The 27372-nt window shown below is 37.3% G+C and overlaps 1 protein-coding gene across 2 annotated transcripts in view; it reads right to left on the bottom strand.

Annotated features, from left to right (window-relative positions):
* Positions 1–27372, bottom strand: part of BANK1 (B cell scaffold protein with ankyrin repeats 1) — a 160819-nt gene that overhangs the window by 92301 nt on the left and 41146 nt on the right. Inside the window, exons 4-8 of one of the 2 annotated variants that reach the window (XM_074866826.1) lie at positions 23398–23546; positions 22884–23022; positions 20707–20849; positions 13662–13782; positions 485–681 (exon numbers count right to left, since the gene is read on the bottom strand). In XM_074866826.1, coding sequence (XP_074722927.1) covers positions 485–681; positions 13662–13782; positions 20707–20849; positions 22884–23022; positions 23398–23546 — 749 coding nt within the window. The remainder of the gene's footprint in view (positions 1–484; positions 682–13661; positions 13783–20706; positions 20850–22883; positions 23023–23397; positions 23547–27372) is intronic. The other variant, XM_074866827.1, reaches the window with a different exon arrangement.

Genomic DNA, 27372 nt, shown 5'->3' with positions numbered 1-27372 from the left:
AGGGTGATAAAATTTAGCCTTCTTTCACAGTGGAGTGGGCAGCCAAGGCAGGGCAACTACCCTTTGTTGAATGCTTAAGAGTGGCAATGCTAGAAGTGATTCTGAACGCTCTTAAAGTAGTCTTTATCTCGTACTCTAGAAGGTTGGGCTAGACTACTTACAATACAACCACTGTTTGGGCGCTGAAAGCACCAGTCTAGCTAAGCCACATGAGCTACTTCTGATTCACTGTTCCCCTTCCATTACATGCCTAAAATTTAAGCAGCACAAAAAACTCTGATCCCCATTATAACAATGCACAAAGAAAGTGGCTGCACCCCATTTTGACCCCCTCCTTCTGAGACAAAAGGAGTAAAATAATATTTTCAGACAGAAGCACTAAAACATATTAGGCTTTGCAAGAGGTGATACTCTGTGATCTCTGTAGTACATCATCATAGTTCCCTGGTTAGAGACGACATAAAAAAAAAGCATATGGACTTACTGACAATTCTTTGATTAATTTTCTTAGTTCCCTGTGCCCGTGCTTCTCAGCGATACTTGCTGGATCATCTCCATATTTGTTGGTTATCTTGCAAGCTCGTGTAGCCTCAGGACAATTGAGTAGCAATGTTGCAAGGTTCCTTAATCCAAATCTGGCTGCGCAGTGAAGGAGAGTAGGAAATTCTTCCACATGGCTATCTGTATATGGAAACAAAGTTCTCATAAAGAACAGTTTTGCTTTTATAGAACACCTTCCACCTTCTTTTACGGAAGTCCTTTGAATATTAGTACTACAGAATCACAATTATCAAACTGGCAACGCAGAACTGTCATCTAAAGAACAATCCCTCCAACTAACAGTTTTACAATTCACATACATATTTTAATAAAGGAGCCTTTAGGGTAACTGAGAAATCTCTTTTTTTTCCTGCAGAGAGATTCTAAAGCACTTTAGTTCTATTAAGAAATGAGTTTTCTTGCAAGGGGAGAAAATTCTACAGCTAAGACATGCTTTTGCTTAAGTGTATATTATTTAATGCTTTAGGAATACTTTTAATTTGAGACATTTGAATGGGACACCTTTATAGGTTCTGAAAATTCACGTCACTACCAGAGACTTGCAAAACGTTGCTTATCCCTGTAATGAAATATCAGAAAATTTAAAGATGAATGTATCTGGTAATGGTTTTTAGGATTTATCTGAAACAGCATGATATTAATTTTTATCACAGACTTTATTTTTCACCTCGGAGAACTGGGACAAAGCTAAATGTTTATTATTTCAGCATAGTCCTGTATTCTAACTGTACCAGTGGCCACAAGTTACATACAACAATGAAACAAACAAACAAAAAGACATCAACCATAACCAATACCTTCCTCTGCCTTCATACTCTTACTTTCTGATCACTTGTGGTTTGCTGTGTAGTGATTTCTCTATACATCAGCATGCACTGCACCTTTTTTCCAAGTATGCATCCAGCCTGCCCCAGGCACTGTTAGCTTCTTGCACCTTGAGGGTCTTTTGGCAGCATCTTTACTACCCACTGCCTGAAAAAGTGCTTCCTCTAGTTTGTTTTGAACCCGGCTCCCATGAAGTTCAACAGATAGTCCCCAATTCATCTTATTTTCCATCCTTGTGTATCCTCTCTGCACTTCTAGTGATTTACTCATTCCCAAAACTTCTTTCTTGAAGAACTCCAGTCTACTTAATTGTGCCTCATAGAAAATCAACTCCATCACCCCCACTGTTCTTTTCTGAACCTTTCCCAGCTTTAACGCAACTATTTTGAGATGATAGAAGAGCTGCACACGATACTCAACTTGCGCGTGAACCATGTAATTTATGCATTGTCATAATTATGTCCTGTTCTCTATTCCTTTTCTAATAATTCCTAGTATTTCATTTGCTTTTTGATCTGCTGCCTAGCAACAAGTTGATGTTATCTTATAACTGCGTGGTCCTATTCCTCAATGCTAATAGCCTGCTCAAAGCCTCTCATTTTGTATGACAACATAGGACTGCTTTTTCCATTTGCACCACTTTGTTTTTACCTACAATGAATACCATCTGACATTTTACTACATAATTACTGAATCTCGTAAAGCCTTTCTCCCCCCTTTTTTTTTTCCCCCCCAATTAGCCCTCCTCCTCACTACCCTGAATACTCTGTATCACTAGCGTAAGTTTCTTCCGACTGTCTGCCTCCTGGTTTTGGCCATGCCCATGGCCATTCATCCATGCTCAATCAATTACTGACTTGATCGGGTTTGCTAGTTCTTACAAAAAACTACAAGGAATCTATAAAGCAGGACTTCACATTACATAAATTTTATTACAATTTCTATTAATTTTTCTGGTAGAGACAAAACATTAACCTGCTCCTAGTTCTCAAGGCCCCCAGTGAAATTGGGTTTTGGCACCACAGTTACAACTTCTAGTACTACAGGACTGAAAAATTGCACACTACTGTTAGAAATCCAGCTATTATCCAGCTATTTTACGTCTAAATTTTCTCAGAGCTCCTAATGAATACCAGTCCTGGCAATGCTCAACCTGCCCATTTTTACTATAACTTCATGATTCCTTCAACTACAGTCTCTTTCCATGTGTCTCCCAGCCAGGACTACAGCTCGGGAGCCTACACAGTTTCTTCTAGCTTTCTCAAGTTGTCTTTTATATCCCAGTCATCAGTTGTCCTACAGGCTAGCCAGCACATTTTCAGCCCTTCGTGTGCTGGAAGAAAGACTCAGTAGTAGTTATGACTCCTTTCAGAATTCTCTTAGCTGCCATTCTTTAACAAACCTTCCGATTTTTACATTGTTCTACATATTAAAATTTGGCTCAGCAGTGGTGAATTTGTGTACTCCCCCCCCCTTTCTGCTACTGCAGAATGCTATCACGGAAGAGCGCAAAACGTCACCCCACCATTACATATAAGGATTCAAGAAACAAGAATAGTTCTTGGAACAGGCATAGCTAAGTACTGATCGATGAGAAAAATTGTTAGGACAATTCTTGACTGCATTTTGGACAAATAATATTCCAACACTATCCCACTCCAATATTGTTTTGACACAAGCTATTTGAGTGGGCCACATTTCAGTCAAAAGTCACATTAACAACCCTAAACTGATTTTTAAACAAATTGAGTGTTTCCTGACTTTCATTTCCACCAGGCAACCAAATATCCAACCAAGAAACTGTAAATACACAGCACCTGTGTAAATCAAGTAACTCATTTTAGAAGCCCTGGCAGGCTGAGCTGCTGTCAACAGGCGTATGTGTTTAAGCTTATATTCCTTTGTAATTGCAGTGTGCTTTAAAATCCTTTGAGTTACAACAGGGAATCTTAAAACTGTATAGCAACCAAGGTTTTTGAGAGAAGTAGGTGCCGCACAACTTCTTTACTCCATATTACTCAACATTTTAACTGAAGTTGCACTAACTGGACTTAATTCTGTAATTACAAGAACTATAAATGTTATTTATAGGAAAAGGAGAAACTACCCCCCCCCCCCCCCCCCAGGCAGATATATACCAACTTAAGGAGCTGTCACATGAGCAGTAAAAATGTATGCAAGTAATTTTGATGCTGGGATGACAGCAAAGCTAAATGTACTTTTACATATTACAGAGGATTCTCTTAAACAAAAAAGTGTCCAAGCCCAAGCTAATATTTCAAAAAATATCCAGAAATCATTGTCAAATTGCTTTTCTTCTGTCTTTTGGGTTTTTGTTTTGGTTTGTTTTTTTGGAGATGCCCAGCAAAGAAATAGGGGTTGAGCAGTAATTTTAAAGAAGAGCAAATTACATGAACTCTAATCATTAGTCTGCATCCTGATCGCAGACTCTACAAGGTCAAATGCAGTCAGTAAAAAAAAGCCTTAACAAAGTATTAATAACATGCTCTAAAATAATTTCCACTCATGCTAATGAAAGCTGAAACAATTGGTTACAAATCCAAAAGGGGAATCAAGTCTGTATTACCAATGCTATGATTTCTTCATCAATGTAAAGAGAAAAAGAGTCAGTGGTATTCATATGCCTGTTCTAGGCTTATATCTGAGTTTCCAAAGTAACACAAAACAGAGGTATCCAAAAAACTTACTGCAAAAATCCCTTCAGCTCCTTCGCAGTTGAGCTGTTTTTTCTGCTCACAACTCAAACTCCTCCCTAGCTAGGTTTGACATTCAAGGAGGACTGCTACACTTACATACTTTGAACATTACAGAAGACTACACCATTACAGATGAAACACCTCAGTCAGCCATGGAGGATAATAAACCAACTTCCTAAAGCAAACTTTTTTTTTTTTATTACTTTTTGCAGTAAGCAGGAAAAAAAGGCTGTCTTCAGGTATGAAAACTTTAACAGCAGCACCGGTAGGGAGATCTTTTACATAACACTTAAAAAAGACATAAGTGAAACAAATGTTTTTTAACACGACATAATATTAAAGCACTTTCACCAAGAACAGGAGATAAAAATTATTTGTTTCTTATTTTGAGAATGAGTATTCAGATAAATGTGACCTGTCTTCCCAACTATTTGGGCTACATGAGCTTTGTTATAAGATCATACAGCTTCAAAATCTTGGTTCTAGTTATAACCATTTGTGAAGAAATCATTGAGGATAGTGCTACTGCTACATACCAACCTATCAGTCAGCAACTTTGTGCAATAATGCGACAAAATTCCATACATATACACAGATACAGGCAGGACTTTTTATTCAATAGCAGAGAGGGATTTTCTTTTTGTACAAGATCCAATGAGATGTTAGATTGAAAGGCAATTTCCAAAAAGGTTAATTTTAAACAAGCATCAATGCTAGCATCACTATTACATCTTTGAACAAAGAAGCTACAAGGATTACATTATTTTCTTGGGAGTGTGTTAAATCTAAAGACTGAATTTAATTATTCAAGTGTTAATTCCAGGATACAAATCTTGATCGAGACATAATTCTACTGACAGTGATTACAAATAAATTTCATCTCTTCTATTTTTTCATAGTATCCACTTCAAAAAAAGGCATAAAAGGGAAATTTCTGTTCACAGAGTAATTCAAAAGACTTTCTCAGAATGTATTTCCACCCCATGATGCTTAAAACAGGTGCAACAGACAAGAGTGCTGTCAAAAGACCCTAAATCCAGAGAGGACAAATAACAGAAATTGCATTGGGATTACAAAATTATTGTAACCCTTCTCCTAATTTCATTCAAGAGCTCTCTCTGCAACACCTACTGTTACAGATAAATTTAAATACTGTGGTGAAATCCATTTCTATAATAAATATGGCTTTATTATCTATAAATAAATGAATAACTGACCCTTGAATTCAAAGTCCTTTAGTAGTACAAAAAATGATGGCATAATGACAATTTTAACAGGAATTGAATGCTCTGAGAAAAAAAATAATCAAATTTATACCATTATTGGTATACTGTTATGACAAGCAATACAGAATAAAATTGGCTGCCTGAAATATTTTGTATTGCTAAGTATGTAGTTTGTGCTTTCTATGACCTGATTTCTTTAATCATGAACCTTCCATGAAATTAAACACAGTTCCTTTTTAGTAATGTAACTGTATGAACGCACTCTTCTTCCCAGCAAAGATTTAGCAAAATATGGCATTGACAAAACACTGGATTTTTCCAGGGCCATGCAACATAGTATGTAGTATCACTGTAGCTAGAGGACATGATCATAACACACAACGCACAGCCACATTCAGAAGTTTCAAGTCCTTCCCCTTAGACATTACTAAACTTCTTGGTGCTTCTACTCTGCTCAAAACAAGCAGAACCCAAAGACCTATTTTCTTGTGCAAAGAAATCTGAACTACATAGGCCTCACACTGTAGGGTGGTTACATGGACACTTTCTAGAAAAAACACACATCAGATGAGCACAGACATGGCTTCTGGGGCTTCCTATTGTACAGATGCATTAAGAGCAAAGAGCTGTCTGAAAACAGCTGAGTCACGAAAGTCTAAACTGGTAATCCTGGCTAACAGGACTCACCATCGTGCTCTCCTTAACCAGGTGTCCCTACTCCCAAATGAACAACTAAAAACCTCTGTTGACCAGAAATACAGGCTTCTAACTCAAGAGACCACCTGGGCAGGCTCTTCCTTTAAGGAATCCAAACATTGCTGAACCACAACATCATACTATTCCCAGTACCTTACTTTGGACTTAGGTGCTTTCTTTTGGGCATGATAATATATCATCTCTAGCCTAGGATGGGTACTAACAAGGTTGGGATTAGAAGCATGGAAAGATCTGTTCAGACTTCTTTTCCCTTCCCCTCAAAGAATTAAATCTAGGCATGAGGTTGATCCAGTTGCTGCTGCTGCAGAGTTCAAGGTTCAGCAACGAACAATATAGGAGCATAAGCTTACAGCCACAATGATGGCTGTTTCTGCATTCTAGTCAGCCACGAACAGTTTCAGACATGAAACTGTACTAGCTGCTCCCACAGATGGTTCATATATAGCACGTGGTGTGGAGGGACGGAGCCACACAAACACCAGAAACTTGTGGGGACAGCAGGTATGCAGCTTTGTATATTGGTCCTGGGCTTTCAGAGTCCATTTCATTTAGTTATCACAACACTTTAGGACAGTAAGAGCGTGTTCAGGTTCAAGAGACAGTTGCGCAGTTTTTCATTTAGTTACATAGATCACCAGCTGGGATTAGAAGGCCCCTGACTTGTCACCTTGCCCTCCACTCACTAAATTCCTCATAACTACATCTTTTCCACATATTAATATATGGTGGTATATTGATAATAGAGAAAAAAAGCAACCCCTCAATCTGCAGGTGCTAACCTCATGTCATCTTCAACCGCTACGGCACCACCAGCCTTACTCTCAGAAAAGAAGGACCTCCACATCTTATTTCTGTGTTGTGCAGGATTGGTTGCCCATTAGAGCAGACGCACGTAAAGGCTTTATTGAGTGGTTCAAATGGACCATGAAACAGAAGCCTGGTGCCATCAAGTTGTGACACAAGGCAAAAAGTTATTGTGAGGATCATCAGGTGACCACACTGAGCTCCACCAATTTAAGACAGCTTTTAACACTCTGATTTGCAAAACCTTTTCAGGCAACACAACCGGCAACCCCCTGCACTTACACAAAGTAGGATCCAAGAGTTCAACTTTCCAAATCTTGCTGATAGAAAACTCTTAACTACTGAACTACTGGAGGCCACCCTGGTATGATTGCTCCCTTGGTAAATGCTATACCAACAGTTGAGATGGCTGCTGTTCATTGAGCAACCTCAGTAACACCTCAGTGCCCATTTCCACATGCAACCATGGCACTAGTAGTCATTATCTGCCTTGTGTAATCTAATGGCTTTGCCACCTGTGCAGGGAAAAAGATGTTTGACTTGATTACTCAGAAATTACTTCCCTACATACCTATTTAATTAATCAAAAAAACCAGAAAGGTTAACGACCTCAAGAGACAGTTGAAGCCTACTAGTCTTTCTATTTGCCCTCACTCTGAAAAGAGGCACCACTAACTGTTTAAATCCATCCCAAGTCACCTGACAAAGCTGAAGTACTTATCTCTCTTCTCCAGGTTCTGCAGCAAACATCAGTGACAACTAAGGATACCATTGTCAAAACAACCAAGTAAGAATAACCCACTGCAAGATCTGCTTGTGTTTGGGTCTTTTTTAAATTATAATTGTTCACTTAATGGCCAATTCACAAAATTCAGTGAGCTCTTCAGACAAATTAGATGTTCTACTGTAAAGAAATTTCCACCATACTGTGTTTAACTGCTTTAACTGAAGTTTTGTATTATACACAGTAGGAAGAGGCTATAATTATTTGAAAGCACGCATGCTTCAGGCAGAAAATACCATTCTTGAACTTGCAAGTTTGTCACACTGAATTGGGGAAAATTGCTGGAACTTTTGTCAGCTGCGAAACTGGAACAACTGATACATTTCAGCTAAATATATAGAACTGAACAAAAGTAGTATTATTAGGGTAAGTAGAAGTGAACAGCTTTTAGTCAGTAGCAGTCCTTTAATGAAGAATGTTAACAGAGAAAAGCAGCTGCTGTTTGGCACCTACGCTAAGAACTAGTTAGCTGATGATCATAAGCGGGAAGGAAAGGTTAAAGAGAAAGTGCCCAAGTGGCATATTTTCAAGTTCATTAAGGAGGCTTCTTCAACTTTCAACTTACTTTGAGGCCCACGCTTGCTTTTCATTAAAGTTTCAGTTGACATACACAAGGTTAAAAGGGAATTGCTGTTTTGTATGTTTTGTCCTGTCCTAATACCTTCTCTACTCTTCTCTGCCGAGCATTCTGGAACACCTCGGCTATAAAACAGAGCATAAAATCTAATATTACTATATTGCAGTACTGTCTTGGCCTGTGGGAATTTTCATAAAATTGCAATAAGCAAACAAAACAGCCTACAGTGATATTTCTGCACGTCTTGTAAGACATCCTTCTTTTACATCCCAAATTATTGATACAGGACATTACTTTTTTTTTAACGCAATTTAAATAGACAAAATGAATTCTACAGTGTCAATATCAATTAAACCAAAGAAATACTTAAAGCTCCATCTATTTCTTCTCCCCAGTCTATCTCTTCTCCCATTGTTTCACTAGCAGCTGAAAACCCAGACTGTATCTCTTCTTTTGAGATAGGTGTTTCAGCATGAAAGAAGGAATTACAAAAATCAGTATAGGACTTATATTGCTAGCAGTGGTAGGTGACAAAAAGCACTATTTTCTACAAAGAGAGTAAATTTGGGACTTTTCATAAGCCCTGATGTTTGAGTTCAATCAGAGAAATAGTAACAGGTAACTTATAAAAAAAGGATAATTCATTAATAGTGGAAAAAGAAACTTGTTTTCCTCAAGTAAATTGCCATCTCTTGGACAGGAATCAATGCAGCAAGAATTCTCAAACCTGAGGATTCAAGAGCAGAATCAGAGCTTCCCAAGCTCAAGAAAAGTTTTGAAATAGGAGTTTGGGTTTATTGGTATGTTTCGACTGGATTCTATTACCAGAATATGAAGGAATAATATACATACAAGGTACCCTGAAATCGGTTTGGTACAGAATTTACAATATTCAGGACAGTACCTCCAGTTTTAGTTACATGCTTCCACAAGGGATGGAAGACACCACCACCAATAAAAATCCCAGAAATGCCTTAGCTCTGTCTTTTAATGCTGCTGTTAAACACAATATTTTTCCAGGGGGTTCTATTCAGTCTGTGTTTAGCTTTCCTATCTGATTGGGCTTCCAGTATTCCCCTTCAGAGACTGCATAATAATCTCTTTAAATATCACACATTACTAAAACATTCTTCCCCTTGATAAGCTGAATAAAAGTCTTTATCTTAATTCTTTTATACTGCTAGTAGGTAATATCCATGCATAATCCTAAATATATTTTGACACTGTTCAGATATGTCTATATTCTTTAGAATTACATAAAACTATCACAACAAAAAAAAAAAAGGCAATTTAAACAAGAAAAGGCACAGTTCAGGTCTGAAGTGTGCACTTTACTTCTGACAAACTTTTATATATACAGCAGTTCCAACAGTATTTTTCTGGTAGAGACTCACAATTTACTTTTTGGTTACTACGATAACTATTACAATAGGATAGCAGGCAAATGCCATCTTAGGCATGGCAAAATACATTCCAATGGCTATCACTGGAAATCATGGTTTGTAAAACAGTCAGCACAAATTTCTATTTTTACCATTTCCAATTACTGCTTTTTTATAAACCAATTTCTTTTGAAAAATACTGACAAACTGAAGAGGAGGTCAAACAGCAAGTAAAGATATAGCATCATCATTGCCTCCATTTAAGTAGAGATGTAATTTCCTTCCTGCACATAGTCCAACAAGTGAGATCCCATAAAGAAAGAATATTACATACATCTTAAAGTGCTTGCAGGGCTATAGCCCTAGGTTTTCATATTGCAAGGAACGTCTCCAAGTCTGGTGGGCTGCTAAAAAAGTTCTCCTTGCTTTGATGGCAAGAGATTCAAATTTCCAGAATACGTATTTGTGATCCATGGCATCTTTTGAAAAACTTCCCTTATCAGAAATCATTAAGTCCATTGCTATCCCTATTCTAAGCAAGTAAAGTTGTTCTGTTAGATGGTAACATAGTAAGTTTGTCAGGATGTCTTGCTTTTTTAATTAGTGTTTAAAAGAAATAGGAATAGTGAAAATACTCCAGCTGGGTCTACCCCAGGGAATTAACAATGGATGATTTAACCCTACGCACATCTTATTTATAGGCGTGCTTGCATATACATATGTTAGTATAGAGACAGGTAATCACACATGTATATGAGACCTGGTTATATTGATATACTAGACTGGGTATAACAGACCATTCAGAAAAGACCGTATTAAACAAGGAACTACACGTAAGGCCTGTCATCAAGCGTTCAAAGTCTCCAACTTAATTTGAATAAATGTAAACTGAAAGACAAGTAAACAGCCTCAGGGTTTGTAAGAAAAAAGACTGTAAATATGATCATGTATGTATATGATAGGAAATACACAGTGAGAGCTATAGCAGCATCGTGTACATACTTTCATTCTTATCACCTAGAATGATGAAATTTCATTTCTGGTGGAAATTCTGCATTCAAAATACAGACAGTTATAAGATTGCCTTAAGTTAGGCAACCTGAAACTACGCACTGAAGAGTGAACCAAGCAAAGAAGTGCTAGCTGAGAGGATTATTCAGACATTTGTAATAGATGCATTGAAAATAAGATGGTATCAGAGTGGACCTTTTTCACTTTTGTCATCTATTTTGATATTGCCAGCCTAGACACCAACCTCTTGCAAGTACTGCATTCATCATACTAAAAAATTGTTGAACAGCCATTCCGGGGAAGGGAGTGGCTCTTGAAAAATTATGTAAGCATCATGCATCTGGTGATGTCTTTATCTAAACCATTGTTAATAGAGGCAAGCATCACATTGCATTTTTCTTTGATTACATCACATACATTTTTCCTATTAGATCTTATATTTTTTTACACTCCTAAGTTTTTAATCACACAGCTACATACTTTGAGAGAAATCAAACTATGCAATTCATTAGTTATCCAATAAAATTAATCATGAGTTCTTCATTATTTGTTCACTTAGTTCATATTGAGAACTCTGAAGTACAGCAATTTATCAGCTATACCCTGATGTGCTAGTTATAATGTTAAAATAATGCATCATGGTAAAACTATACTGAGAAATGTTTCTCTTATCTATGCCTCATGCTGCAGGATTGACCTCCTGTAGTCATGCCAATGACTGGAGTCATGAAACAGTCTCCAAAGGATAAGCTTTAAAGAGATACAAACTTTTTTTAGCGTTGAGGCTGAAAAGAGTGCATCTTTACTTTGGAAGCACCTAGCTTCCAAGGAGTGCACCTACCTTTGAGTAGAGGTATTATTGTTAAGCTAGAGCTATTATACCCAGACTGGAAAGACAGAAGATTAAGTACAGTCCATTAGATGTTAGATGCACAAAAAACTCACTGCAGCTTTTGAAAAAAAAATTACATATTCAAAGCTTTATGAACTAAGCATTTGATACCAAGTCTAATCAGAAGCTTTATTGAGTTCAATCAGTTTTGAAGCCTTTAGAAGCAAAATTAGGAAGCGGAGAGGAATCCTGTAGAATCACATACAGGTAGTCACTGAAAAGCATGTCAATAAGTCTAATACTTCTATTTCAGCCAAATATGTCTCAATGCAAAGTGTCTGCGTTCCCCCTGGAAACAGACAACTGGATTTCTGGCATGTTAGCCTATTTTGACCACATACAGGAATTGTGAAATTAGGACTGATTCATCTGCCTGTTCAGAGACACAAGAATAACTCATCTCAGTGCTAAAGAGCTTTTCTTCCGATAGCTTCATTTCCTTCCCAAAAGTATTTAATTAGTTTTTATTCTTTGATATTTTGTCTTTGGAAGGAAAACTGATGCTTGGAATAGAATGCTATAAAAATGGCTGAACAAGGAGATGCCAGTCCTCTATTAGACCCAATATGTGTAATGCCTGCTTGGGATGCTCTTAAACTACCTTTCAGGCAGAAGGGGGGATCAGAGCCAAAGGCCTCCCCCATTCTGCGTGCTTTCAGCTCTGCAACCACATCTTTCTTTCATGAAGAATCTAGGCGTCTAACTTTGTACTTTCTTGTTGTGCCATACATCAAACCAGTTCATTTTAAGAAGGTCACTACTTGGCTCAAGCTCACAAGCAGTCAACTTGCTCTTGAACCACACATGCCTTTTAGGAAGGGACTGCAGGTTGGTAAGCATTACTCTCAATATTCAAAAGCATGCCCAGATCTAACTGGTTACTAGAGAAGCAGAAAATCTTTCATTCATCAGAACTAACATTTCACATTGGGAATGAGTCTTTAATGTGTCCCATACACCCCCATCCTGCAGCCTTGCACAGGAAAATGTCAAGGGCAGGTGCCTCATTTAACACCCTGCTTGTAACACCCTACTTGTTTGCTTCCACTAACCCAGACTCATACTTAAGCTCATTTTTAAAATACAAGTGGAATCATGTTTATCTAGATCAGAGGGGTGAATTCCACCATCAAAGAAACCTTACTGAAAAGAAAGGACCCATGATAGCGATCACAGTAGGGCTACCTTCAAAACTTGTTATATTTGGTTATAAGTAGTATTATGTTGTATTTGATTGTAGTGAGCTTATTTTCTCTCAAAATCATAGTCCATGTACACAAAACAGGAGTCAGGCAACAACTCAAACACATCTTTCTCAATTATTTCAGAAGAGAAACGCATTTTCTTGGCTTTTGTTTTTCCCAAAAAATTTCTTAGAAAAACTGAGGTCTAACGCACAGCTGAAATAACATTGTAATGATGCTTTCAAAACACAAGCTAAATAATCACACTCCTGGTTTATTGCAAATCCGTTTGAATCCTTATTAAGTGGTTAATGAATTCAACCAGGATCCTCTATTTGGTACTAAACAGTAGCTTCTATTGATACACTGTGCATAATTCAATAGTGTACCTACTTTATAGACAAATCCTATTTTAACTCACTGGGATGCCTTTTTTTTAAAAAAAAATAAAAATAATATAATTATCTTTTGGCCAGAAGCAATGGAAACTATTAAGTGCATAGGCATGAAAGCGAATGGAGGAGTTTAGTGCTGTTTTAGGTTCAAAAGTCATCCATTCTCTTCAGATAAAGAAATCTTTCTGATTTTCTTTTTATGTCACCAAACTTTGAGAAAGTGAAGTTTAAACTGTATTGCAGAAGAGCAATTAGTAAAAAAATATATAATGTATAGGCATCTCCTCCTCATGTCTTTTATTGCTTGTTTTCTCTGTAAGTATACACTTGCTCAGCTGTAAAGCTGTCAATTTGCAGTTAATCCAAAGCTGATCAAACATCCAGAGAAGTATAAATACATAGTACTGAGTCACGAAGTAATGATTTACAGAAATATTCTTCCCATTTTTTCTGTTTATGTTGTCTTTACTGTGGATTCCTCACTTCACTAGTGGCTTTAAATACTTAAAAGATCATCTTATTAACATTTATAAGTAATAACCATAGCATCAGTAATAAAAATCAATGCATACAAGAAGTGACTCACTAGCTTGTTGATGGTGCTCCTCTTCACTTTGGAATGGGCTGAATTCATAAGCAGATATTTTGCTCTTCAGTAACAAAGTCAGAACATTGTCCAGCTTCTCTACAGAAGAAAATTTAAAAGCCTGTTTAAAAGAAAAAAAAAATTAAAAATTAGGGCATTTGTTCCCCATGTATTTTTAACTTTATCCTGAGTGCTAGTGAATCAAATTACTCAAAACAGTATTATTACAAACTCACTCTTAGTAACAGCAGCATAGTTTTTGAAAGCTACAGAAGAAATATTCTAATATAGAAAGATCATGGTAACATGATCCAATTGAAGAAAACCAGGTATTATAACTTATGAAGTTTAGCTGTGACCAAAAACTTCTGGATGAAGGGTAAGGACAGGAAGATTTGTATTCATCAACTCTCGATTTAGCTACAACAATGCAATGTAAAAACCAGCAACTGTTCTGACAGATGCGAGGTACCAATAAATCCAAGGTCTTACTACAGCAGCAATTCAGGAGGCATTTAAAGACTACGGTAGCTCTCTGTTACCCAAAATCTTTACATTAAGATTGCGTACTTTCCTAGGTAGGAAACAGCTACAGCTCCATCAGGCAAGGCATAACACTGCTAACAGATTAAGAAACTGATAGCAACCAGTTAGATTAGCTTCCTACTAAATACATAGTCTTCAGACAAGGGAAATCCTCACTGACTACCATTGTTTGATTGCTTCTTTCTGGACAGAAGGCCAAGATCTATTCCTAATGGTGTTTCTTTGCTTGGTGTGACAAGAGAAGCAAGACTACAGAGATTTGAACAGTAAGGATATTTTACGCTGAATACTATGGCGCTAGTCTAGTCTGTGGTGCACTGGGCACCAAAAAGAGCTCAGCCACAGCAGACAAGTGCTCAGGAGGAGTTGGCTTACTCAGATATCAGCAGCCCTGCGTTAAAGTTTGCCTTCCCATAGCTGAACTGTTTCTGGTAAAGACAATTCTGGGATCACTAACAGGGAATATCTGCAGACACACTTAGCATATAAACTTAAAAAGAAACTCTGTGACTGACAGGAGGAGAAAAGGACAGAGGGCTCTACTGATGAAACATGAAGTTTAATTCCCAATCCTGTTAAAAGTGAATAAGAGAACAAGTAAGACATGATCTGAAAACGTTGAGTACACAGGCAGGATGTAATTTTCATCTGAGTCCTACCCAAAATTAGAAGACAAGTTTGTGCAGGTAGGGAGCTACCAATAATAAAATAAGATTGTTTATTTTTCCCACAAATAATACTTGTCCTTACCAGATTTACAGTGTGAATTGAGAAAGGTTATGCAAAACTTCCCGAATATCTATCACCCCCCCCATGAATAACCACATTAAATTTAAAAATTATTAAGAGGAACATTAAAACTCAGTAAGGAAACTGTACTATTCTCTCTTATTTCAAGTAGATCTTATTAGATATGGTATCATCATTGGTACTACCTTAATACAGTTCAATCTAGAATAGGACAAAAAAAAAAAAAGTAGTAACACTGGAACTAGGTCAGATGAGTGTATATGCAGATATTGTGCCATGAAGAAAGAAGCTCAAAACCAATGGTATTCACTGAAGCAACTGTAGAGCAGAAATTCCACTATATAGAGAACATACATATAGGTGGGCTTCTAGACAAACTAAACCTGAAGTTATATTTTTAATTTCCATTTAAAAGGGCAGGGACACCCCTTACACATTTTGCTACCTATCTAGCCCTCTCTGTTCAAAAGAAAATGAACACACACCCCCCCCAGCAACACCTGCCTCTTATCATCTGTCCAGAAATGCCCAAGCAATTTCAGACAGAATCCATTTCAGACTACCTTGTATATGAAAGCCAAATAAACACTCCACAGTCTCTTTTCAGCAAGGACTGAGGGTAATCTTGCCTACAAAGCTCCTCTGCTTTTTAATATGAGTTGACGCAGGAATCCTTCCTTCTCCCTTTTATTCAGACAGAAATCTGGGGGAGGAGTACCTTAAGAGCGTATAGCTCTTACTTTGCACTCAGACAATCAAATTCTTTCACAAACTGAGATGGAACAAGTTCTTGAAATGAGAATACCACCCAACTTCAAGAACTTGCAGCAAAACTTTCAAGGCCATAAACAGTTGCATGGCTTAACCACAGCCGGCTCAGTTTTTACAAACTGCTGAGACAGAAGTTAGGCTGTCTGATCTCTCAAAGAGAACAGATTAAATTAGAGCTAAATTTCCCATGCTTTAATAGGCCTGCCTTCCAATGACCAGCCTATCCATTTCTATGATTTCCAAGTCAGGCACAATACACCTCTTTATAAGAGTTATCAATGCAAATTGCTTCAAGTTTTCCACCTCAGATTTTTCCTCTTACTCCATGGGTCTAAAATCTGAAGGCCCAAGCAATGATTTAACAAGCTATCTTGTTAACTAAACCATAGTAGCTTTGTTCTGTTACTCTACAACAGACACAGCAGGAAAATCTAGTTTAGTTATTTTTAAAAAGAATGTATACATTAACATCTTTTATCTCACATATAGGGGCACCTGTTACAGTACTTATATGAAAATAATAGCAGAAATAACAGTGAAAGAGAACTAGCAACAGGACCACCCAGTACTATCCAGCTCCATACTAGCATAAAGGTCACCTCCCCCAAGAAGAAATTCAGTTTAAAGACTTTTACTTTACTGCCCATTCCTGCTCCAGAACACTCACAGACTTTAAGTATGGTGCACTTACATAGTTTGATGTACCTTACAGAGATCTCTAGAGGCCCATGAAATCTTCCCAGGAAATTCCACCAACTCTACACACCTGGAGTTCATGCTGAAGCTTCACCAAACCCAACAGAAGTATTTAAAGTTAAGCACTTAAAATAACAAACACTGTGTGAACATTGAACCAGTAGGGAGTTTGAAAGAGCCCACATTTTATCTGAATAAAGATTTAAAACATGACAGAAAAGAAATAAAAGTACCACCTTCTTCCTGTGTCTTTGCGGGCAAATTCTTTCCAGGAGCCGCTCAGAATTAAGCTAGTGAGTTTGTAGGCAATTCTCCCATGCTCTCCAAAGCACAGCCAGCTGCTCGCTACTCCACCCTTCAATCTTAGTCCTTCTGCAAGCACTACTACCTGCCCCAGAACTCATCACCAGCAACTTGTCCTTGCTCAGTATCACCTCCCCAGGTGTAGGCACTATCTCCATTCCCTCGCCTCCTTTTCAGAGCAACAGGACACAGCTGTGAACAACAGAGAAGCCCTAAATGCTTAGCATCACACCTGGCCTTCCAAAAACATCTTTGAAAGGGAGAAGACCAAGCACATATTTTGCAACTTTTGTGAATGAGATGATCTACATTCTTTAACAGCTGTTAACAAAGCCCTGAAAAGGTGTACCACTGAAACAGAGCATACACAGCCAATAAATTAACATATTTCTTACTGGCTTTAGCAGTACTAACAAAGTTACATTTACATAAAGATTAACTTCTTCTGTAGTTCTTATATATTAGACACTACTTTATATGCACTTCAATATCTAGATTACTTCTGCCAAATAGAATAGGCTGGGCTTAAAATCACTTAGGTGTTTCTGACAATTTTAGCCAGTGACAGAATATGGAGAGATTTCATACTTAGAGGAAAAGAAAGAAACATTTTAAAATTAGAGCTGCTGATGTAGCTTAGAAGGTTGAAATATTAAAAACAGTTTCAAAGGAAATATCTCTGGGGAGCAGGGAAAGGAACATACATAGTATCACCACATAAGTCATATAGCTATTTCTTGCAAGTTTTCATAGAAAAGGCTGCAGTTTATTTTCATTCTTCTTCAATATACACTGTAACTGGAATCCTGTTTGATGACTATGATAAAAACATCCTTTAAGATACCAAGTCTCTCAGAATCATCACAGTATTATTCAACCGAAGTTTGTCATAAAGATTTCCTGCATCTCTCTAGATATTCTAAGTCACTCAAACTAATATGAACCCATCAATTTCAGTAATAAGGATATGATCTTAGTTTCAATTTTTTTTGAAACCCTAAGAAATCACTACCAGGAAACCCTAACACTAAATAATTGAATCATCTGGTATAAAGCATTTGGTAGAAAGTGTGAGAGAAAAATCAACACAGCATGTCAATCCAGCAGAATGTTGAAATAAGATGTTGATGAAAACTACAAAATAAAATATGAAAAAGTTCATTTATGAATTATGAGAACCTTAAAATCAGTCTGTGGACCAGGTTACTGTAAGAACACAAACTCCCTAAGGAAGTTTCTTTAACGTAGAATTATAGTAGAGTGAGAGAACAAAAAAATTCATGGCCTTTAGCCAACGTGCACCCTCATATATTCTGATAGTAAGTTCATTCAGCGTTATGATTCAGTTATTATGATCCCAACTCTTCATACTTGACTATAAAATGTCAGGTATTTTTCCTTGAAAATTTATGCAAAGAAACTTATTTAATTTTTTACTCTATTTATCTCCTTACATTTTAAATGTTTATTTGGTTGTTTAAAATGTCTTGGTAATGTTGGTAAATGCTTTTTAAATTCAGACAAATTTGGAACATAGAAAATTACAATCTATCAGATGTGGCAAAGAACTTCATCCAAAAACATGATTTGTAAAAATCTTAGAATATGTTTAATCTAAAATATGGCTAGTGTTAATCTTTAATTCCTCTCTAAAAAGAGGAATTCATAAGTGCAGTGGTACCATACTTCATTGGTCTCCCACTAAGATACATGAACTGACCTGACCATCAGTAAAAGGAATGGATAGCTGTAAGCCTATTTGTTGTATTTTGTTTATCTGTTTGGCTTTATTGGGGGACAAAGTGGAGAAGGGGACAATAATCTCAACAATGATAGCATCTCAAAGTAGCTGGAAGGGTTGGCAACACAATATATAATACAATGAAAGCATTTTACCAAACCATTGTGGTTTTGGTATGCATTATTGTAGCAATTTGCTTTCATCACAGAATTTTAATATGGAGATACTTCTCAGATTGCAAGCATTTGTAAAAATCTTGAACTTTTTTGAACCACTGAGTGATTTTGCTTTGATCAATAATTGCTGTAAGCTTTTCTATTTTATTTTAATTTTTTTTCTATTGTGTTAGATTGTTACTTTGTATAGATAAACCACTGTTGCCCTAGGATACTTTTGCAAATAAGATGATAGTCTCAAAGGTTTTAATTATCCTGGTTAAATAAAAGTTACTACTACTCCTGCTACTTGATGGAATTCTAATTAGTATCAAGTCTTGTCTTTCCTTGTGTGAAAATATTTTTAAAGATTAAGTTAAATCATGTTCTGTAAATTGCATCTTTACAACCTATCTTACTGCCATTAAATCAGGTTTACATCAGAGCCTAAAGTATTTTAAAAGTTTGTGGATATAGGTTAGCTTACTTAGCTAGTTAGTGTACCTCAGTCCGTGGTCCAGCAGGTACCATTAAATGATGACAAACCTTCCAACCCATATGTACACTTACAAAAGAATTACCATTAGTATACATTCCCACAGAGCAGCCATGATACTGTGTGGATTGTAAAACTTAGCCAATTATAAAAATTTTCTCAGCATTAATTCTTCAGTTGCCAAAACAATAAAATTAAGAGCAGGTAAACAGTGTCTCCTCATTTAAACTCTTGCTTATTATCCAGATGAGTAAAGGTGAGGAAACTGTTAAACATACCTGATAGGCATAACACTACAGCTGTATATCCTGGTGTGCATTACTGCTCTGCACAGAATTATTTTTGCATTTGAATATAATTTGAATTGCATGTGTCTTATTAAATATTAGTCATGCTGGTTAAATGAAGGGTCAAACTCCTGAATAACGCAAATAATTCTCCAGTGGAAATACCAGCTGTGTTGTACGTATCTAGGTTACCATGTTAATTATAATTTTTTTAATCATTATGACACACTTCTTATGCATAAAATTTTAAATGAAAATTGTTAGAAGCTTACTTCAATGTCCTTCAAAATACAGACTAAAGAATGATGGATACTATAAAGATTTTAAGAACGGACTTGTACTTAGGCTGCACTATTCTTGTGCAACAGCCTGTTTCTTTAGAACAGAAGTGACATGTACTTGGAAGAAATCTACCCCCATCCTTAATAGAACACTAATAATGTAATACATCATTTTTTATTAATCCTTTCGTTATGAGTGTAATGCCTTAGGTGATAGATAAGGTAGATTTGTCACAGGAAAATGAGACTGCCTGCACTGGAAACACAGACTATTATTTTTGTTCTGGCTCTGCAATTACAATATAGACATCATGACAAGTCTGCTTGGGCTACCCACCATTCAACAAATGATACTTGAGATTCCATCCTTTCTTAATAGATGCTTTCTTTTCTTATTATTTTGTATATGCCATTGGCAAAGGACTTGCTGCAGAGCACTGCAGCCTGCTGTGCTGATTTGAAACCCAGTTCAAAACCTGAATTCTTCTAAATATATGCAAAGAATCTGCATGGCAACCAGCAAACCACATGAATGATAATTCAGCAGCTGTAAATGGACTCTACATGAACAGCAACCTACTGTCTTCCACACAAGCTATTCCAGAAAAATCCCATTTTCTGGTGAATGAGTAATAATCCTCCAAATACAATGTGATTTAAGATTAGTTGCTTCTATTGGGTTTAGAACATACTAAAAAGAACACTTTACATGGAGAGTGACATTGCTACTGTTTGTTATTATTTTCATCCTGTGTAGTGCAGGATGTTGTTCATTGGGCATATACAGCACAGAGGATGTTTATATCACTCTCTAAACAAAAGCAAAAGAAGAGAGAAAATTTATTTTCACTTGCTTGACATACTTACAACTAGGCATCTCAAACACAGGCCTCTGTAATCCTGTGCCTATTATTGAGCCATTACTCATTACTATGCAATCAAAAGACTATGTGTTATCTCTTAGCTCATATAGGCACTTATATTCTATTTTTTTATTAAAAATGCAGAAGTCAACTTACCTGACAAGTGAAAGCTATTGGGTCAGCCACTTTCTTAAATATGTGCTCAATCTCCTCTACTGAAGTATAGTACTCGATCTGCGCTGTGGTCTTAATGACTCCCCCAGAGTAGACATTTACATATACAAGGCCAGCAGGAAAATCTTATAAAACACAAATCAGAACAGTAGCTGAAAATATTTTACAGTCCCAGATCGGAGGTCTTGGGAATGAGTGAAAGAACAGGAAAATGTAACAGAAAATGCATAGAGTCAACGAACTGGATCTGCATTTCACAGATGATTCAGCATAGTTTTTTATCCAGGTCTTTCAGTCTAACATTAAAAATCTGACAAAAGAAAATATATATCTGTACATCTCTATAAAACAAAGCTATTGTATTGCTTCACATTAGAAAGATGAAAATGGTATGCTTCAAATTTCCAACCTTCCTTTGATAGATTGATGACCTATAATCAGCTCCCTTATGCCTACAAATTAAGGAAAAGTTCATTTATTACAAATAGTGGAATTGCTATTCATCTTTTGAAACATTTTTCTTAACTGCAGGCAAGGTTCTCAAAATTGGATTTGAACTAGGCTGCAGCAATTGCAGTATAATTACTTCCATTCCAGTTGTTTACCTAGTAAAAGCAAAGGAAAGCGGCATTTGTACAGTCTGTTACTTAAGTATGACTTGCTCTGTGTATGCAGCATAAGCCCTCTTTATGAGCACATTTTATAATTCATTAGTATTCATTGTGCCAGGCATCCTGCTGTACCATACCAGCACTAGCACGGTTTTCTTAAAATTCTAACTCTGCCCACAAAAGAGCGATAAAAATGGGCAACCCTGAAAATGGAGAAGAGTAATAGGGCCAAAGAAACTAAATGAATAGGACATCACCTTAAATCACTTCAGTGGAAACTGCCCAAATGCCTTTTTATTTTTTTTTAATAAAAAAACTCCTATTTTTCTTATAACATCAGATCAGCTGGACCCTTATTAAAAAAGAGTACTTCCAAATGTCCAGCTTTTCCAGATTTTGAAACAGAAAAAAGCCTACAGAGAGAAGCATTAAATACAAATGATAGAAGAAACAAAATCAAACTTGGGCTGCAGCTCTCTGCCAAACGTTTCATAATATTTCATTTACTGTTCATATTTTATTTCTCCATCCACTATAGAAACTTTCCTGTGATAAACAATGTTCTCACAGAATAATTCTGGAAGAATCTTTTAAGATCTGTGAATGAGGATTTCAGCTTTCCTTCTCTGAAATCCAGTTACAGATTAAAGTTTCCTGTTGACCAAGTACTTCCCAATCAGGTCTCTAAAAACAAACTCTCTGCACCATCACAGTGATAAAGAACTCTCAGGCCATATGGGGCCATCATCTCAGGACAGGGTTTAGGAAGAAAATCAGGCCACAGAATTACCCAAATGTAGCTCCAAGAAGCCACTGTTGAAAACTGTAGCCACATATATATATAATTCTTCCTATCTGATGCTACATTGCAATGGTTTTAGAATAAAATATAAGTTCCTTTGGGAATTCACAGCATGCAGTGCAGTAGCAAGCTACACTCTGAATACTTAGGTGAAAAATTCTTTAAATCTTAACTCACATCAAGTGAGTGGGGATACGTGTGGCCCTTAAATCTGCACACATCTAAGCGAAACTGTTGTTAAATAGTTGAAACTGTTGGCAACTAGCTATGGATGGAGCAGTTTAAAAAATCATTAGAAACCAGCAGAGCTGAGTGACACAGAGAAAAGGCATGGACATGAACAAAGAAAAGAGATTATTTCCTGTGTCAGTAAGAATTATAGAGAGAAGTATAACCAAGTTTACTGCATTAAATATAAAATGAAACATTTTAGTAATAGAGTAGTAAGAAAAGAATATTAGCTTTGCATTTTATGGCAGTGATTTTGAAGAATGTTAATCTGTGACTAATCAATGACATTTTAAGTCTGCCACCTGCCATTTAACCACACAAAAACAATCTAACAGAACCTAGTTTCCCATAAATCACAAGGCCTTGCTTCTCTGCATTATTAATAAATGTACTGTGTGCAAAACCTGTGTACAGGAAACAGCTACAAAATAGTGGGAAGTGAAACTACTTATCAGAAAAAGTGAAGGGAGTCCAAAATTTTCTGTTTACTTAAAGGTAAAGAATGTTTTTCTTACCTAAGGCTTTCATGTACTTGACATTCTTATTCCAGGAGGATGGCTGTGTCCTAATTCGTTGACTATCTGCTATGAATTCAATTTCTAAAGTTTCGTCATCTATTTCATCTTTCAACAAAATGAATATTTCACCAGGGTTCTATAAAATGAAAATAGGTTCCCATTAGTCCTTCAGAAAATTATACTGAAAGCGTAAAATGCAAAACATAAGTTGGAAAGAAAGTTCCTTTACCAACAGCTTCATACAAAATAATCATAATACCCAAACACGATGCCATCTCAGTGTTATCCTTTAGCATTTTACCTGACATAAATGACACAATTAATGTAGTGTTTTAAATTCAGCTTACCTAACAATATTTTAAAACAGTATTTTAAATGACACAGAGACACTCTCATTTTGGCCCCTTATCTGCTATTTGTTTTCAAAACTGTTATAGTATGAATGAGGTTGCAGCAGGAAGAGGAGAACATTGACTCTTATCCCAAAGATTTTAGCATCCAAAAACCTTACCTCACATGATATTCTTCCTGGAAGCACCATTATCGACTGCTCGTTAGTTTCTAAGGTTTCAGAAAGCACCTCTGTTTTAGAACTGAGGTCTGTTTTTTCTGATGCTCCCCTGACATCTGACAAGTTAACATCAGAGCTAGTCTGGTGATCTGAAATAAATAATGTGGAATGAGGACATTGTTAATAATCCAGATCAACAAAACATGGCAATGATGTGGTTTCTAACTTATTACTCATATGGCATTTGGAGACACATTAAGGGTGCCGCATGAAAGCCTGGCAAAATTCCTCTTCATGTAAATGTGCTGAGGTTTCCCCCTTTGATAAAGAGCTTGCCTCTGAAGTTCTGATCCTGCAGCCTTTATTTATACGAACAAGTTCTGCTCATATGCTTCGTCTTGATAAAGTCAAAAGGGACGTGGCCTTTAGACCAAAGTCATTGTGACCAACGAGGTCACAGAGATCAGCCAGTTTTGTAGTCTCAAAAGAACAAACTCTCAGACACTGGAGTAAACTGGGATTTTGTCGTAGTTTGCGCCCAGAGGGCAACTGAGCACCACGCAGCTGCTCACTCACCCCTTCGCCCTCAGGAATGGGACGGAGAGAATAAAGCAAAAGGCTCAGGAATCAAGATAAGGATGGGGAGAGATGGCTCATCCATTACGGTCACGGGCAAAAGACAGACTCATTAGGGGAAGAAAAAGAACATCAATTTAATTCAAACACTAACAACAACACTTAACAAACAGAGCAGGACAGTGAAAAGTATAACCACATCTTAAAAACACCTTTCCCTCACCCCTCCTTCTTCCCAGGCTCAGCTTTGCTCCCAGATTCTCTACCCCTCTAGCAGCACAGAGAGGCAGGGAAGGGGTTACAGTCAGTCCACCGCTTCTTCCTCCTTGGGGGGGTGGGACTCCTGGCATTCTTCCCCTGCTCTGAGTGTGGGGTCCCTCTCACGGGAGACAGTCCTCCACAATCTTTCTCTCATGAGTCCTTCCCACGGGCTTCAGCTCTTCCAGAGCTGCTCTGGCGTGGATCCCTCCTGCATGTTGCAATCCTCCCACCGCCAAACTACAACAGCGGGGGCTTCTTCCCACAGAGTTCCAGCCTCCTTTGGGCGCAGCCACCTGCTCCGGTGTGGGGTCCTCCACGGACTGCAGGTTGGCATCTGCTCCACTGGTGACCTCCATGGGCAGCAGCAGGGGAGGCCCTGCCCTCTCACCATGGGCTGCAGGGGGGTCTCTGCTCTGGCACACCTCCCCCTCTTCCTCCTCTTTTCTTCCACTGACCTCGGTGTTTGCATAGGTGTCTCCTTCACAACTTCTCCTCACAACTCCCAGTTCTCTGTTCAGGTTCCCCTTCTTAAATACATTATCGCAGAGGCACAGACACCATTGTTAATTGGCTTGGTCTTGTTGCAGAGATGGATCTGACCCGGGGCCAGGGGAGCTTCAAGAAGCTTCTCACAGGGGGGGCCACTGCTGTAGCTCCTTCCTCTGCTACCAAAAATCCCAGCAATTCACAAACCCAACACAGATTTTTACCAGTCTTGTTTTCCCTATATGTTAACAAGAACATGCTACATGTTTACATCAGTCCACCTGTGTACAGTAAGGATTTATGTGAGGACAGTGATACCTGTGACCAGGTAACTATGACAGTAGACACAGATTTCCTTGACACAGACTCCAAAGTCTTTGCCTTCCTTCATAGACAGAATGATGGACTGAAGGCATACCTATTTTGTGTAGGATATTTTGGGTTTGCAAATGCTATGCCAGTCATACAGATAGCTTGCAACCAGTTTCTTTTCTGTTTTGCTGTACCAGTAAAGGCCTGGGAGCCATAGTGAATCCTTCACCAAATCACAGAATTTTAATGAGGAAATATAAAAGAACTGACAACTGCTTCTGCAGAGCTCTGACTAAGCCTGTGTTTTAGATAAGCTATTCTTCACACCTGCTACTTCTCAGCTGTATCATTACTACTTTTTTCCAGACACTCTATTACCCTGTACAAAACGGTCTTGCCACCCATCTCAAAGGACTGCAGCAGCTCTTCATCACGCAGGATTACCCAGCATATTGCAGTCACCTAGTTAGATTAATGATATCATTCCAAGCAGCTCAGAGTTGAAAAATCTTGACTGGCTGGTGAGAAAATATCCTGAGAGACATCAACGGTATCTTGTATTACTGTAAATTATGGAACACTCACAGTCAACTACATTCAAGGACACAATCAACTTTTAAGGCACATCTTTTGCTCTTAAATGGATGTAGAATATTAATATAAATTAGTGATGAGCAGAATACAGAACAGTAGCAATTTGCTTTTGCTCAAACAAGTACCACAGCCATTTTAAGTTTTTTCCAAAAGTGCCCAAGTGACTGAGGTACACAAGCCACACAGAGCTTCTAAGCAGCACAGAACTCTTTCAATTCAGCATCAGTATTGGTAATTTACAGTTAGTTTTCTAACTTCCTGCTTGCCTTGATTTCCCTTATACGTACCAATTTGTTGGATACAGTGTTCCCTTTTCTTACCAACCTTGCCTTGCTTAAGAAGACACAGATTTAATAAACTTCTTCTATAATAAACGTGCCTGCTAAGTGAAGTTACGCCAGGGAATGTAGTACAGAAACTTGGGTATGCTATGTCTGATGCGGAATTATTTTTTCTTCCCAAAGATGTGCTTTGATTGTTAGTGAGATCTCAGAAAAAGAAAAGAAAAACAACAAAAAAAGAAGTATCATGTCCATGTTTCTTTAGGAAGTTAAAGGTTCTCCGAACACCTAAGGTGGGCAGGCTCAGTGTTCATCACCACCTAGTAAAATCTTCCCAGACTATTCCTGCTTATATTATGCCTTTAAGGCAAACTAATTCTGAATTTAAGCTGTGAATTCAGTGTAGATTTGTAAAATTACACTGAACCTATGTGTAGTCATATTTTACTGGAATAGTTTTAATTCCATTTGCTTTAATTTATTTTTGAATTTAAATAGGCTACACTGAACAAAGATGATTTTGATTCTGAATGAGAATCCATCCACAGTCCAGTGCAGTTTAACTAATCCAGCTCAAAAAGTAAGTTCTTTAATTCCTCTGATTATCACTGTGAAGGCTAGACTTTGTTTAGCATCACCCTTCAGAAAAAGGAAGGCCTGAATCCTTGCTGAGGAAAACAGTTAGGATACTGTATGCCCACAGCACATACTTTGGGAATATTATGTGTTCATATTTTAAGTCACTCATAAATCTTATACTTAAGCACAGAGAATTTGCTTCAGAAGACAACTCATATGAGGTGCAAGCTGCTTCTGAAATTTTTTCTGTCACTTCAGGAAAAGGAGTCTTGCAAAGACAAGAAACATTATTAGATTGACAAAATAGAAGGACTGAATAATAGATCTGGTAGGCACTGGATTCTCAGATGTCAGTTTTCTGTCAGTGATTATTCTTCAAGGATGCATTCTAATCTACGTGAAGTTCATGGCAGCTTTATTTCTACAGTCTGCACTCTACTTATAGAAGGCGACAGTAGTTACTTTCGCCTTTTCATGTCCACAGTAATTCATTTACTGAGAAAGACAATGCCAGTGCTAACAAGTTGGTTTAAATTAGGATAACGTTTTCCTCCCACATTAATTCCATTTTAATATTTTTATTATGCCTAGTGACATATAACTACAATATCAGAACTCCAACCCAGTCAGTACTGGGACTGCACAGCCCTAGAGTTTACACAAATTATTAAGAAATGTGGCTCTTACATCAAAGACTAGGATATTTAAGAGAATGAGGGATTCCCCTGCTGACTGTGAAAGTGGTTAGCAATTTATTAGCTAAAAACCATCAAGCAAGACCTCTTTCATTAAATGTCAGGTCTACCTGATAATCAATGAAAGCCATGTACAGCAGTCCAATAATAAGAAGGATCTATATTATCACTACAATATATTTAATAACCAA

The sequence above is a fragment of the Strix uralensis genome, chromosome 4, assembly GCF_047716275.1.
Source record: "Strix uralensis isolate ZFMK-TIS-50842 chromosome 4, bStrUra1, whole genome shotgun sequence".
Lineage (NCBI taxonomy): Eukaryota > Metazoa > Chordata > Aves > Strigiformes > Strigidae > Strix > Strix uralensis.
The sequence above is the reverse complement of the archived record's forward strand: the minus strand, read 5'-3'. Positions and strand labels throughout refer to the sequence as shown.